General features: G+C 44.5%; 1 protein-coding gene across 5 annotated transcripts in view; it reads left to right on the top strand.

The window, feature by feature from the left end:
• FGGY (FGGY carbohydrate kinase domain containing) overlaps positions 1-9902 on the top strand; it is a 127794-nt gene extending 117892 nt beyond the window's left edge. For all 5 annotated transcript variants that reach the window (XM_084211062.1, XM_084211064.1, XM_084211065.1 and 2 more), the window contains 2 exons: positions 8466-8527; positions 9689-9902. In XM_084211062.1, coding sequence (XP_084067188.1) covers positions 8466-8527; positions 9689-9770 — 144 coding nt within the window. In that variant the 3' untranslated portion in view covers positions 9771-9902. The remainder of the gene's footprint in view (positions 1-8465; positions 8528-9688) is intronic.
• The last annotated feature ends 3634 nt before the right edge of the window (positions 9903-13536 follow it).

Below are 13536 nucleotides of genomic sequence, written 5' to 3'. Positions count from 1 at the left end.
TCATCAGCTGATCATAGAATCATAGAATAGTTTGGGTTGGAAGAGACCTTTAAAGGTCATCTGGTCCACCCCCCTGCAATGATGAGTGTGCTTTGCTTCAGCTTCACTCCGTTCAGTCACTGCTAGCCTTTAATTTGGGAAAGAAAAATACTTCCTGGAGCAGTGTGCTGGAAAAGGTGGCTGACCCCTTGTCTGTAGCAATCATGGCAAGGAAAGCAAATGCCTTGTGCCATGGACAGCTGCCTTCTCTGCGCTGTTTTAAACTCCCAAAAGATTTCTGTTTTTTCTTCTAGGATTTATTCTCTGTTCACTGCTTGTTGGATATCTCTGTATCTCTTACATGATATTTTATTTTTTGTTGGACATGGGGTATCTTTAAGGTTACTAAAAGGCTCTCTCTATATTTTAATGCAGTTTTACTCCCTGTTTTAATATCTCAACCTTCTACTGGCTTACAGTAGTGAAAGACTTTTTCTAAAGGTCTCTTGTTTTTTATGAGCCCCTGTCCAGGGTAATTTCCCAAATGCAGTCCAGATTGGGTAAAATGTAAGCATATTTCTGAGGTATAGGTTTTTTTCTTTTAATAGTCAACCACACATCAGATGAACTAGTTAAAAAACATCCCAAATCAAAACTCACAGCAGGGATTTTCCTCATTAACCTCAGGTAGACACTGAAGCATAGCAAAGAATATATTTGAAAGATGGGGAAAGGAAAGGAAAGGAAAGGAAAGGAAAGGAAAGGAAAGGAAAGGAAAGGAAAGGAAAGGAAAGGAAAGGAAAGGAAAGGAAAGGAAAGGAAAGGAAAGGAAAGGAAAGGAAAGGAAAGGAAAGGAAAGGAAAGGAAAGGAAAGGAAAGGAAAGGAAAGGAAAGGAAAGGAAAGGAAAGGAAAGGAAAGGAAAGGAAAGGAAAGGAAAGGAAAGGAAAGGAAAGGAAAGGAAAGGAAAGGAAAGGAAAGGAAAGGAAAGGAAAGGAAAGGAAAGGAAAGGAAAGGAAAGGAAAGGAAAGGAAAGGAAAGGAAAGGAAAGGAAAGGAAAGGAAAGGAAAGGAAAGGAAAGGATACATAGATGAAGAAGAGTGAAATATTGCAAATAGTTTTTCTTTCTTTGTAGAGTAACCATAAAGCAAAGTATAGGCAGAAGTTGGTTTTATGACAATCCCAGCTAGGTACCCCAAAAATGCTGAAACTGCCCAAAGTGGGGAATTGAACAGAGAGACGTGTGTGGATTAATTAGATTGAAAAAATGTTTTGACAGCATAAGTGAACATATGGAATGAATTGTGAGAACCTGATCCAGTTCCCCATGTGTAAATGATGCCTTAGCCATAGCTCATAAAGCAAATACAGATGCAAAAAAAAAAAAAAGAAAAGGAAAAAATCCCCTTTCCAATCCCCTCCCCCCAGTAAAGCCCAGTCTGTTGCCAGATGGCAAATAAAAGTTTGAACTTGGTGACTAAATGTGAGGAAAGCTGAATGTTCATTATGGATGTTGAAAGAAATCAGCCAAATAAATCTGAATTTTGCACCTTGAAGGAAGTGGTGCAGCTCAGCTAAATACTGAGTGGAGTGCCCAGCTGAGTGTCAGGATCCCCTGGGCTGGGTCTTCAGTGTCTCTGTTTTACCCTCCCTGGTCTAAATCATAATCCTGGAATGGTTTGGGCAGGGACACCTCCCATGCTCCCAGGCTGCTCCAAGCCCTGTTCCAGCTGGCCTTGGGCACTTCCAGGGATCCAGGGGCAGCCCCAGCTTCTCCGGACACCCCATGCCAGGGCCTCACTCTCCTCACAGGGAGGGACTGCTTTTGTCCAGCTCAGTTCTTGGTGTCCATGTGGAATCACACACCTGCCCTGGCTGCCCCAAAGGCTTTACCACCTAAAATTGAGGGTAGCAGAAGGTGCTGCAAGCAGAAGGTGAGGAGGGGGCCAGAGAAGAAAAGCAATGTGTTGCAGGTTATGCAGAGTTGTTCCCTGGATTCGTTTGCTCCATCCCCAGGAAGGATGAGTAGGGAGAGGGTGGATTGGGCAGAGCCCAGCATCAGGAGCTGGTGGAGGAATTTGCTCTCCTGACTCCCAGTTGAGCTTGTGTTCTGTTAAACACAGCTGCCTATGTCAGCATCACATTTCCAAGCCTAAAACCTGTGTTAAATCAATATATTTTCATGTGGTTTCAATGGACAGACCTTCTAGTCTATTTCAACAGCGATACTGTGCATGTTTAAATTTATTCCACCTCAGAAAGGGGTGAGAGAGATGTGCTGCCAGTGCCAGTTGGTGCTGGAGTCAGGAGCCCATTCCTGATATGGCATCAGCTCCATGGTGTGGGCTGGGACCTTCACTTGCAGCCACTGAAGGGAACAGTCCCCTCATGGAGAAGCTGCACAGGTTCATGTCAGGGGAGCAGCTAAACCCTGCCCCAGACTGCTTGGGTGGTGCCCACAGACTTGATTCATGGCACCCAGTGCCAGCAGTCTGTGAAGCTGAAACAGGAGCTGAACACTTGGGCTCTTTCCATTGCCCAGGGAAGCTGAAACCCCTGCTAAGCTGTCAGGTTTGTGTCCAAGCAGCTTTGGGCATGAAGAGGTGCCAGCAGCAGAGCCCTCACAAAGCAAACTGCTTAATTATTTGCTAGTCAGAGGCAACTTGGGGGAGTGCAGACTCAAATCAACAACTAACCCACCTATATTTAGTAGCAGAGTGGCTGCTTAGACGCAAACATAGTTTCCAGCTGATAGATGATGTGGCAATCAGAGCTGACCCTCATCCCATTCTAAATTTGGGCTGTGGAATAAGTAATTAATATCATGGCTGGCATGGCAAGGCACCGTTCCAGCAGCTGCCCTGCCACTGCTGCCCCTCTTAGGGCTGTGCCTGTGGCTGGCCAGCCTGGCTGGGCTCTGGGACACCAAACTGGGTGACCACAGCCTGGCTGGCCCTGTGGAGACACTGAGGGAGAGGCAAAGTTGGTGCTCTGGAGGCAGAAGTGATCCTGTGGCCTTACCTGTGCTTGTCTCTGCTGCTGTGAGAGCTCTTTCCCATTTGTTCTGGTACTAAGGAGTGAAAATCTTCTCTGGTGGTGCAGGACAGGGTGATCATGCTTCAGTGGGACATGAAAGGTGCAGGAGGGCTGGTAGCTCCCTGTGACACCCACAGTGCAGAACTGGGGACACACCTTGAGTGTGCAAACTCTGTGCCAAACCAAACTGGGGAAATGGCACAGCCCACTGCAGACAGAGGTAACTGAAAATTAAAAGAATAAATTATGTGTCCCAGATAACTCCAGAAATCTCTTGAAACTTTCTGGAGTCTGATTCAGTGCTGGAACCAGAAATGCACCTTGTCTCAGTGCTCAGGATCCATCCAGTTGGCCTCTGTCAACTCAAGTTGGATGGTTGAAGGGTAGAATAATGTTGGGATTCTTTTGAGCTGCCTCAGTGTAACAAACAAATGCATAAAATATTTCTCTAAGAGGGGCCAGTGCTGTTAGTGAACATATGGACAGAGAGATTCCAAAGGCCAGTGACTTTTCCTGAAAGACAGATTCAAGTCCTGAGCTGGTGTCCTGCTTGCCAGCCCTCCATCCTTCCATCCTCTTCTCCCTCCTCCTCTGTATCTCATGTGCACAGACAGACAAAAACTCTTCCTCTCTCTCTCTGAGGTTTGATACAGACACAGAAATCAAGGTTGGATCAGAGCAAAAGGAAAACACAAACTTGTGTGAAATTTTCCACCTTTTTGCTAAATGAATCAAAGCCAAATTTTCACACTTTGGTCTTAGGTGTGAATTTTTTGCTCAGCTCTAATATTTATCCATAATGTGTTTTAAAACTTGGCTCACTCCATCTAGAAACCCACAGAGAATTGAGTTACAGATTCTGGGCTTTGTGCTCGCTGCCAAGATCTGCCCCTATAACTCAAACAAATTTAAGGGGGGGGGGGGGAAACCACTAGAAAAATATTGTATATGGTCCATCACATGCTTTCTTCGTGCAGTCATATACCACTAAAAAGTAATGTTCTGCAGAAATACTCTCATGTAACTCCTGTAAACACAGAGAAAATGAATTTTGCATCTCCAAAGCAATCCCTAAATAAAAGCCTAGAAGGAAATAGCAGCATTGCTTAAAATTCTTATAGGAGTTCAAAAGTATTTCTTCAACATCAGCATTTCAAGAAATCTATTTATGCCCCTCAAATCCAAATATATCTGTCACTGAACTTCTTAAAATGATGCTAAAGACATCTGTTAGCTGAGTTTGTGTGTGTGGAATAGAGATGAGTGAGAGAGAGGTTCTTCACTGCTGCAGAACAATTAAAATTATTATATAGAATATTATTTGTTTTATTTGTTGTGAGGACTAGAAGTGTAAGGAAAGTCACTCTGATAGTTTGAAGGTTAAACACCTGCTGAATCCTGAAATCAAGACAGATCTGGTGGGAAGAATGTTCCTACATTTCAGCCTGTTGTGAACGGGGCACCTTTGACATTATTTTCCTCCTACTGCTGGATCTGTGACAGGAAAACAGAACAGAAACACTGGAGAGGTGAGACTGGCCTGAGTGTGAGCATCAGATCCCCCAGTTTGGTGCTTTGCTGCTCCATGTGCAGCCACGTGCTTTCAGCCACTGAAATGGTACAGGAGAACTTGAAATGATCTGTGGTTGTTTCATTGTTAATAATTACCTTAGGTTAAAGTCCACGCATTTCTTGGGATTACCAAAATGACTGAGTGGTGAGAACACAGCTGGGAAGTTGCATTTGTGCTCAGATGCCTTATCCATTTAACTTTGGATACAATTTTTAAAGTCTTAAAATAAAGAAAAAGCCCAATGGGCATTTTGTTACTTGACTTTCTAAACTAAGGCTGGTGTCCCTAAATCTGATTTCTCATCTGCTGTGTACTTTAAGGTTCACATCCCATAAATTTTCAGCAATACTCAAATACTCAAACCTCATCAGTCCTTGAGTCACAGCTGAAAATCAGACCTGGGGACTATTCTAGGTTGGGCTTGATGGTCTCCAAGGTCTCTTACAGCCTAGTTGATTCTGTGATTCTATCCAGAGGTAGGCTTCACCGGCCTCCTTGTGCAGTCCCAAGGATGTGGGCTACTCCTGTGGGATGTGCTGGGTTTTGTGAGGCAGCTCTTGGAGGATCCCAAGGGCAGGGAGTCAGAGACTGAAACTATTCCCTATGTGCACCTCCTGTGGCTGCTGTGCCAGGCTGATGGGCTTCTCCTGCTGCCTCCTCCCACACAGGGTAAAAAACCTTTCCCTTCCCGTTATTGAAGGGACAACAGTTGAAATTCCCAGCTTTTAGATGCTGTGTAAAAGTTTGGTTTCCCTAGGAGACAGGATTTTCCCTGGGTTCAGTAGGGTTTCCCTTGGAGATCCACTGCCTGTTGGGGCTGCCCTGGATTCCTCAGCTGGGCAAGTGTTGGATCCCCAGCCCCAGATGATGCTGGAAAGTGGAATTCAGCCACCAGGACTGAGTGGATTTGAGTGATGCTGACCTTCCCAGCAGCAAAATGGCACCTTGTCCTGAGATCTTGGTGGGCCTTGGGGAGTTTGGTTCCCTGTCCCTTCCCAGGCAGGGATAACCCTGCTGGGCTGGGTCTCTCCATGGAGAGCAGAGTGTTTACTGGCTTGTATCTGTCTCAGCGTTGACACTCCAACAAAAGGTTAGAAATCATGAATGCATCCCTTTATTTCTGCTCCACAGTGCCTCTCTTTTTTTCTGTGTAAACCCTTCACTTGCCTCTTGCCCAGCCTTTAGAAATGATGATCAAATGCGAACTTTCAGGGCTTATTTATAGCATAGCCTTTATGGAAAGAGAGAAAAGAAATGATTAAAAAGCAATTTTACAAAATATTTTGTTTTAAGAGAGAATTCATTGTGTTTTAAATCACTGTATTCATTGTACTGTCTAGACTGGCAAACAAAGAAGATAGAGCGTCATTCAAATTAAGATTGTGAAATCCTTGGTGACTGGAATTATGGATTTGGATGTCAACCCTCAAACAAGCTATTTCTGAACAGCAGTATTATCACTTTGCTATATTTAAGGCTTTGTTGGAGACAGAGCAGTGCACAAGGTTGATCTGATTCAGTAATGCAATTCTAATGTTCCTTTGTTTCCCGTTTCATTATAAATTCATATTTTCAATGTTCTGTTCCCTTGTCCCCAGAAAATTGTTGAAAAGACTCTCCTCTGGGAGTAAAGTTTTTTGTTCAAGCTAACAATGACCAAACTGACTTTAAAACACAGAAAAACACACAACTAAAATGTGAATTGAGAGCAGGAATTAATTTAGGATATTTTGAGCAACACAGAATGGGTGACTTGTTGAAAATTGCTGGCTGTGTATTTTTTTGCCATGCTATTCCACAGAACCATGGCAGTTGCTGTGAGACTTTAATACTGTGGATTCTCAAAGGTCTGTGTATTTTCAGTAGATTTAAAAACACCAAAGTATTTTAGCTGATAAACTGAAAAGCTGATAAACTTGGAAGTCTTCCTCCTTGGCTCAGGGTGGATGATGGGGGTCCAGCAGAAGAGAAGTAGCATTTTCAAGAAGCTGTAAGAGTAAAGCAGAGCACAAGGGTGTGGAGCATCCATGTCACAAGGAGAACATAGCCTGGGAATGGTGCCTGGTCCTGAGTGTGCACAGACAGGGGAATGCAAAGTCTGGCCCTCCCTTTCATTTTTGTTGCACCTGTGATAAAAAATGGATTTGCCTGTTTAGACACAGATGTTGTGGGTTTATTTTTGTGCAGTGTCTCCAGGACAGTTCAAAAGGAGGTGTAAAGCAGGGAGCAGAAAGGAAGGTGACTCTTCCATTAGTGAGAGAGTGTTTCATGGGGCTTTGTTTTCTCTAAAGCACAATGGAAAAGCAGTAGCCATTGTACCAGAGGGAATTGGCTTCTACTCTGAGTTGCCTTTTTTTTTTTCTGTGTGTTCATTCATTTTTTGGATAGACTGTAAATCCAGCTGGCCATGTAAGGGACTGACTATTGTAAATAGGGACAATGCTTGAGCATTGTCAGTGTCACCTGTTAAAGGCCAGGGAATAAAATGCTCATTTCTCTTACTGGGAAGGATATCAGCCTTTCCATGGCAGTCTTTTAATCTGGCTGCTGTGCAGAGTCTCAGTGCCAGCAGGCTCACATGTCCCAGGCAAAAGAACACACTATCTCTCTGCAAGTGTTATTTCAAGGGTGTTTCTTGGGGAATCCAAGTACAATCAACCTCTGCACATATGAAGGAGATTGGGCATATGAGAGCACAGAAATATTCTCTGCTGCTGTATCAGCACCCTTAGCAGAGTGGAGTCCTGACTGCACACCTGGCAATGCTTCTGCCTTTGGTAGAGCCTGCCCTGGGCTGGTGACACTGCACTGACATTGCTCATCCACCTTGTGAAGTTCTGTGAGATCCTCTGCTGAAAAGTGCTGGATTAATGGAAAGCACAAATTTCACTAGGCCAGATATTCCAGCCTGTAAAATCATTCAAACCTTTAAAAAATGTTCCAGCCTTTTAAAAAGGTTCCAGCAGCAGCAGCACAGACTGCCTGTTCTCCAGGGTCATCCTCATTCTTAGGCACTGCATTAAAACAGCTTCAGGGTCCTGCTTAGAAACTCTGAACCCTGATTTGGTCACACACTGACTCTTGAGTCCTGACCTTTAATGTTTTTAACATTCTCCCATCTAAAAGCTGTTGCTTTAATTCTCCATGTGAAATCACTGAGTGTCTGCTGCCTCCACTGTATCCTGAGAGCTCAGGCCACTTAACTTTGGTGATTCTCATTCCAGTGGGATCGCTTGGGAGAATCCATGGAAAATCAGAATCTCACAGAGATCAGAACAGGAACCAAATTACCAAATTACTCATCCCTCTTCCTTTTGGCTATGACAGTCCCAGAGACTCCTTCTGCAGGGGGTTCTGTGAGCTCTGACTTTATTTTGGACAAAAGCAGGTCAGGATCAGAATTTTCCTCTTACACCTTTGTGCTGGAATGTGAGGGCAGCTGTGAGCTGCAGAACAGACCTTCCCAGGTTACCTTTAGCTTGTGGAGCACCCCTGAGTCCTCCTTTGCTGCAGGGAACCGATACTTTCAAAATATGATTGCAGGATCTCAAGTACAGTATCATTTTATTTGAGAACCCTCCCCTCCGGGGATGCAGTGTTTAACATTTCCTTTGGTTAGAGTAAATAATAAAAGATAACTCTGTTCTGCCTGGGACTCCCAGTGAGAGAGAGGAACAGACTTTGGTTACTGAGGGTCTGCAGAGCTTTGTTCTCTTGACTACTTTATAATGGGATTGAACATATTTGCTGCCATCTGGCCTGTTCAGCCGAAACAAAATACATCACTAATGTTCCGATTGGTTTTGAAACATCTTGTTCTTGTCAAAAAGTATTTTAAATCAAAACAGGCTTTTCCAGTTGGTGTTTGTCTTTTCCTAGGAGGCCATGGCGAAAATGGGGAAAATTGGAAAAGTTGTGCAGCCCAACCACGAGCATAAAAGGTAACGCTGGCCCTGGTGTGTTCCACTGGGAGAGTTCAAGGGAGATAAAGTTGGGGTCTGGAGATGAGGTTGGGGGGTGTCTTTTTACAGCCCTGCTCGACTGCAGTAGTGCTTGGCATACAGATACTTGAAGAATTATATTTTTAAGAATTGTTCATACTGTATTTCTAAGGATTATTTCTATTAATTTTTAAAGCTTGATTATTTCTATTATACTTTAAGTATTAGTACTATTATATTTTAAAGGATTATTTCTATTACTTTTTAAGGATTATCTTCTATTCCATTGCATTTTAAGGGTGGTTTGCGTTACATTTTTAAGGGCTCCGGATTCCACGGGCGGCGGCGCGCGGGCTCCCCCTGGCGGCGGGTCCGGGCTGAGGGGACACGGGCGGGACTCGGGGCCTGGGCCCGGCTCTGGGCCCACAGCCCGGGACCCGCTCTGAGGGGCCGGAGCGTGTCCAGGGGAAGGCGCTGGAGCCCAGGAGGGGCTGAGGGAGCTGGGAAGGGGCTCAGCCTGGAGAAAAGGAGGCTCCGGGGGTCCTTGTGGCTCTGCACAGCTCCTGCCAGTAGGGGACAGCCGGGGGGGGGGGGGGGGGGGGCGGGTCGGGCTCTGCTCTCAAATAACAAGCGACAGGACAAGAGGAAACGGCCTCAAGCTGTGCCAAGGAAAGTTTATATTGGATTTTTGGGAAAATTTCTTCATGGAAAGGGTTGTCCAGGCCTGGTACAGCTGCCCAGGGCAGTCCCCATCCCTGGAGGGATTGAAAAGCCCTGTGGATGTGGCACTTGGGGACACGGAGCAGCCTTGGCAGTGCTGGGGGTACAGATGGACTCAGTGATTTTGGAGGATTTTTGCCACCTGAATGAATTCTGTGAAGCTCCGGTGTCTCCTCACTCTCAAGACAGAGAACTCTGGGGAAAACTGTCGGAGAAGCCAAGCTGGCTGCTGGGAAATGAAAGGTGGAATTGCAGCTGGAATCACAGCTTGGGTGGAAACTGGCCTAGCAGTGCACAGCGAGGGCTCTGACCCCGGGAGCAGCTGTACCTAGGAAAGAGTCAAAGTGTCCTTAATGCTAAGAGAAGCAAGTAAACATATATATTGCAGGGAATTTAAATCTTCAAATTGCGGGCTTTGCTGACATTAGCTTTCTTACACAGATTTTATGACAAGAAATACGAAGTATTTTTGAAGCTTGTGGAGCACCAGAGAGAGTATCGCTCCATCATGAACAGCTTGTGATCCAGAGGCTTGGGAGCTGGGAACAGCAGGCAAATTTCCAGGCATGTGTGATGCGGGTAATTTCTTCTTACTGTACCGTCCATGTTAAAAATATCCTGTTATCATTTAAAGTATGCATTTTAATTTTTAATGAGAAATAAAATGCAGTCACTTTACTGTGAAGCACTGGGTATTTTCTGTCAATAATCCCTGCATACAGGGACAAGGAATATTCATTTGTTCCAGTCAGAGAACACAAGATAGCCAGTTGCAGGTACCCCAGTGCCAGTATTTGGACTGGCAGGAACAGCCCAAGGAATAACATGATTCACTCAGATGGACTTGACTCCATGGAATCAGTATTCACATAGATGGACTTTACACACTTAGCTTGAGAGAAATTCCTTTTTTAGTATTGGCCTAGGCTGCAATTCCCAGTTAAATGCAAACAGGAGTCACACAATAACAAAATTACGCTGGGGTTATTTGGAAAATAATAGTTTCTGGCTTTTTTTTTTAATGTTAGTAGTCAGCCCTGAAAAAACATCTGGTGATTTTTTTAAAGAAACAATGCACTTCCTGCCTTGTGGTTCATGGAAAAGCAGTTGTTACCCTTTCCAAAGTACCCATTGTCAGGAGAAACAGCTTTACAAGTTCAGGGACATAATTAAAGACAATGAAAGTTGATGGGAATAAAATGAAGAAACTTCTTAACAAAAAGAATAAAACAAGCAAGAAAATGACTCTGACATAGTGGGGTGTCAGAGCTCCCAACTCAGGGGAACGATAAAATCTGTCAGCTGAAAAGACAGAGTGGGAAAAAGCAATTGTAGACCAGTGTGTTGTAACCATAAGTCTTAATATCTCTATTTTAATATGCAATTAGTGTGTAAAAATGAAGTCCACAGACTCCAAATGAATAACAAAGGTACAGGTTATACAGGGGCAGATGTGCAGGGTTGGCTGGCACTGCACCAGCACTTTTACCTCTTTGCAGCTCAACACAAACAACTTCAGCAAAGTTTCCATAATCTTCCTGCTATTTATATCATTATCCTCAAACTGGCCTCGATTTCTCTGGCTGAACTGGTAGCAAGACTTAGCATGAGGGGTGTAAGGAGTATGGAAAGGGAACAAACAATCACACTGCCTTGGTGTAAAATGTAGATGCACAGGCTTCAAGGACTCTCTGTGCCTTGTGTGGGCTTGCACAACACAGTTACAGAGATCTGTTCACACTTCCTGCATGGCCTTTAATGCCTTCTTCCCCTTGTGATACTTGTACTTTATGTTTTTGTTCCAAGCCAGTGTGCCTACCACTTTCATATGATCCATTTTAAAACCAGAGCTGTGAGAACTCTGTATCCCAGTGGCTGCGAAATCAGCTGTGACAACACAAACACTGCTGCAGCATTTTGCAGTGAGATTGCCTGCCCATCCTTGTGTTATACAAGACTTAGCATATTGTTCAGTTTGCCATGTTTTCAAATTAAAATTTAATTCAAATGGAGCCAAGAAGTAAAATGTTAAAGCTCAAGAGCTCTAACACTCTTTAGCTGCAGGTCGATGGGCACTGTAATGTTAAACTCGGATTGTGGCTTGAGGCATTCTTGTAAAACTGCCCTCTGAGGGCTCCACAGAGTGCCTTGGCCATGCCAAGCACTGCTGAGTCCTTCAGCCTGTGGCCACAGCACAGTGGCAAACCCACCCCACTGCCCCAATCCAAGAAAAGCCTCAGTCATGGCTTGAGGAATTTTGGCCAAGGGCCCCAGCCGGGGTCGGTCACGCCCCTGAGCTGCAGACCCTGCCATCCTCACCCCTTCAGGTGCAACTTGCTGACAAATTTTTATCATGCAAATTAAAAGAAGGGAAGCAACCACCGTGTCATCAGCTGCTCCAGGAGTCCTGCAGAGAGGCCCAGGCTTTGTTCACATGGAGAAGACAAGAATATGATGGTTCCAAGAAAGCAAAGAGCAACCCTTAGGAAAAAACTCCATGAGACCCACCTGGGTGAAGAGGCCCCACAGTGCAAGAATCAGGAATGACAGCCTGCCATACAGGTAACCTGCAAACCAAATGTTCACATGAGATTGCTTATTTTGTATTCTGATGCATTTCAGTTCCATGTGTCTCTTAAGCACTTTGAAAGTTAAAATCTCTTGAATGCAGAACCTTTCTGTGCTGTCCAAATGCCCCTACACTGTTCAGTCATGGTACAATGTCCAGAGGAACCTTCTGAAAGGGATCCCTGCTGCTCCAGCCTTTGGAAAAGAAAGGATTCTGCTTGACACAGAATCCTTATGGGAACTGGGATTCCAGCATTAAGAAAGGGCATAGCCAATGTGAACTGTCTGGATTTGGCAATACCTGGGGGAAAATCCAGCTGCTTTCTACTGGAATCTGATTTGAAATTTTAGAGGCAAGTTAAAATCCTGCGGTTCAAATCTGAGTGATATTTGAAAGGTCCAGCCTGACCCTCTCTAGGTCTGCTTTTTAATTAACCAGGCTTTTCATGGCACACTGTGTTCTCCTCCCTGCCAGGGCAACTGCAGGACTTCTCCACGTAAGAATTCCAGAAGCACCTTCACTAGAAGATTCTGGATACATCAGGATGGTAACATTCCACCATAGTATTGCCAGTACCTCTGTCAGAAGGTAATCACGCAATGGTACAGACTGGTTTTTCTTGCTGGGTCTCTTTCAATCCATTTGTTATGTGCTACTCACTCAGTAAATGCTGATTTATAAACACTTAGGGGTCGAGGTTGTTTCCTTAGCTTATTGTGTTGCTTCTCACAAGAGGTGTGAAAAGCAACACAGTTCCACAATAAAGAACATTTTTCTTTTTTCCCCTGTATCCAGCCTCCCAGTACAACAAGCAACCTCTGACTGGGGCCTGGTGAGATTAGGAACTTCCATGCTGCTTTTTGTGGAATGTTACCCCAGAGATTCAATAAACTACACAAAAGAAAAATGCTGGAGGCCTGTTTGATATTTCACAGAGTTGTTTGATCTGACATGTGTCAAATGATAAATGCAAATGGCTGTAGGATCATTCAAGCCCAAGTGGGTTTTGAAATGCTGTGGGAAAATTAGAGGATAAATAAATCTGATCCCAAGAGCTCAAGCTTGTTGTTTGGCATGTGTCAGAATGCAGACAGAGGTAAATATTACCTTTGTCTGCAGGAAGGGCAGGTTAGTGCTGCTAACCAGGGACTGTGCCTCCAGTAGGGGGTCAGGCAGGTCCTACCAAATTAAAAAATGAAGATATGCTAAACATATTGGAGATTATTTAATGTTTACAGGGAAATTGGCAGGATTAATAAATCCTCTTTCTACAACCGACTGTGAAAATGAATGTGATTCTTTATTTTTAATACATGGTTTTCTTCTGCAAAGTGACTGTGCAAAAATGGAGCCTTTGCTCTTCTACACTGGTATGCGCAGAGGTTTACAGATCAGCTAGGGGAGGGTTTCCTTTCCACAGCTTCTTTGCCTGTGGATCTTTCTCTGGAAGTTCCCTGGGTCATGGCTGAAGCCCTCAAGATTAGGGGTGCCCGTGGACAGAAGCATTGCAGCTGCATCAAGGTGGAGTTGTCCAGAGTGACTTCCAGGGCCAGTTATCCCAGATAAACCAGCAGGCACAGCCAAGGAGCAGGTTTTACCTCTGGAAAAGCCAATTGCCACATCCTTTTTTACCCAGACTGCTGCTGATTTCCATGTACAATATAGAGAGGTTTCAGGGGGCAGAGTGTGAGGACAGTAAGATCAGGCTGCACATGCAGTG

This window comes from Fringilla coelebs (assembly GCF_963513975.1).
Source record: "Fringilla coelebs genome assembly, chromosome: 9".
In the NCBI taxonomy this organism is placed as follows: Eukaryota; Metazoa; Chordata; class Aves; order Passeriformes; family Fringillidae; genus Fringilla; species Fringilla coelebs.
Note: the sequence above shows the minus strand (reverse complement) of the source record. Positions and strands in the feature narration are given on the sequence as shown.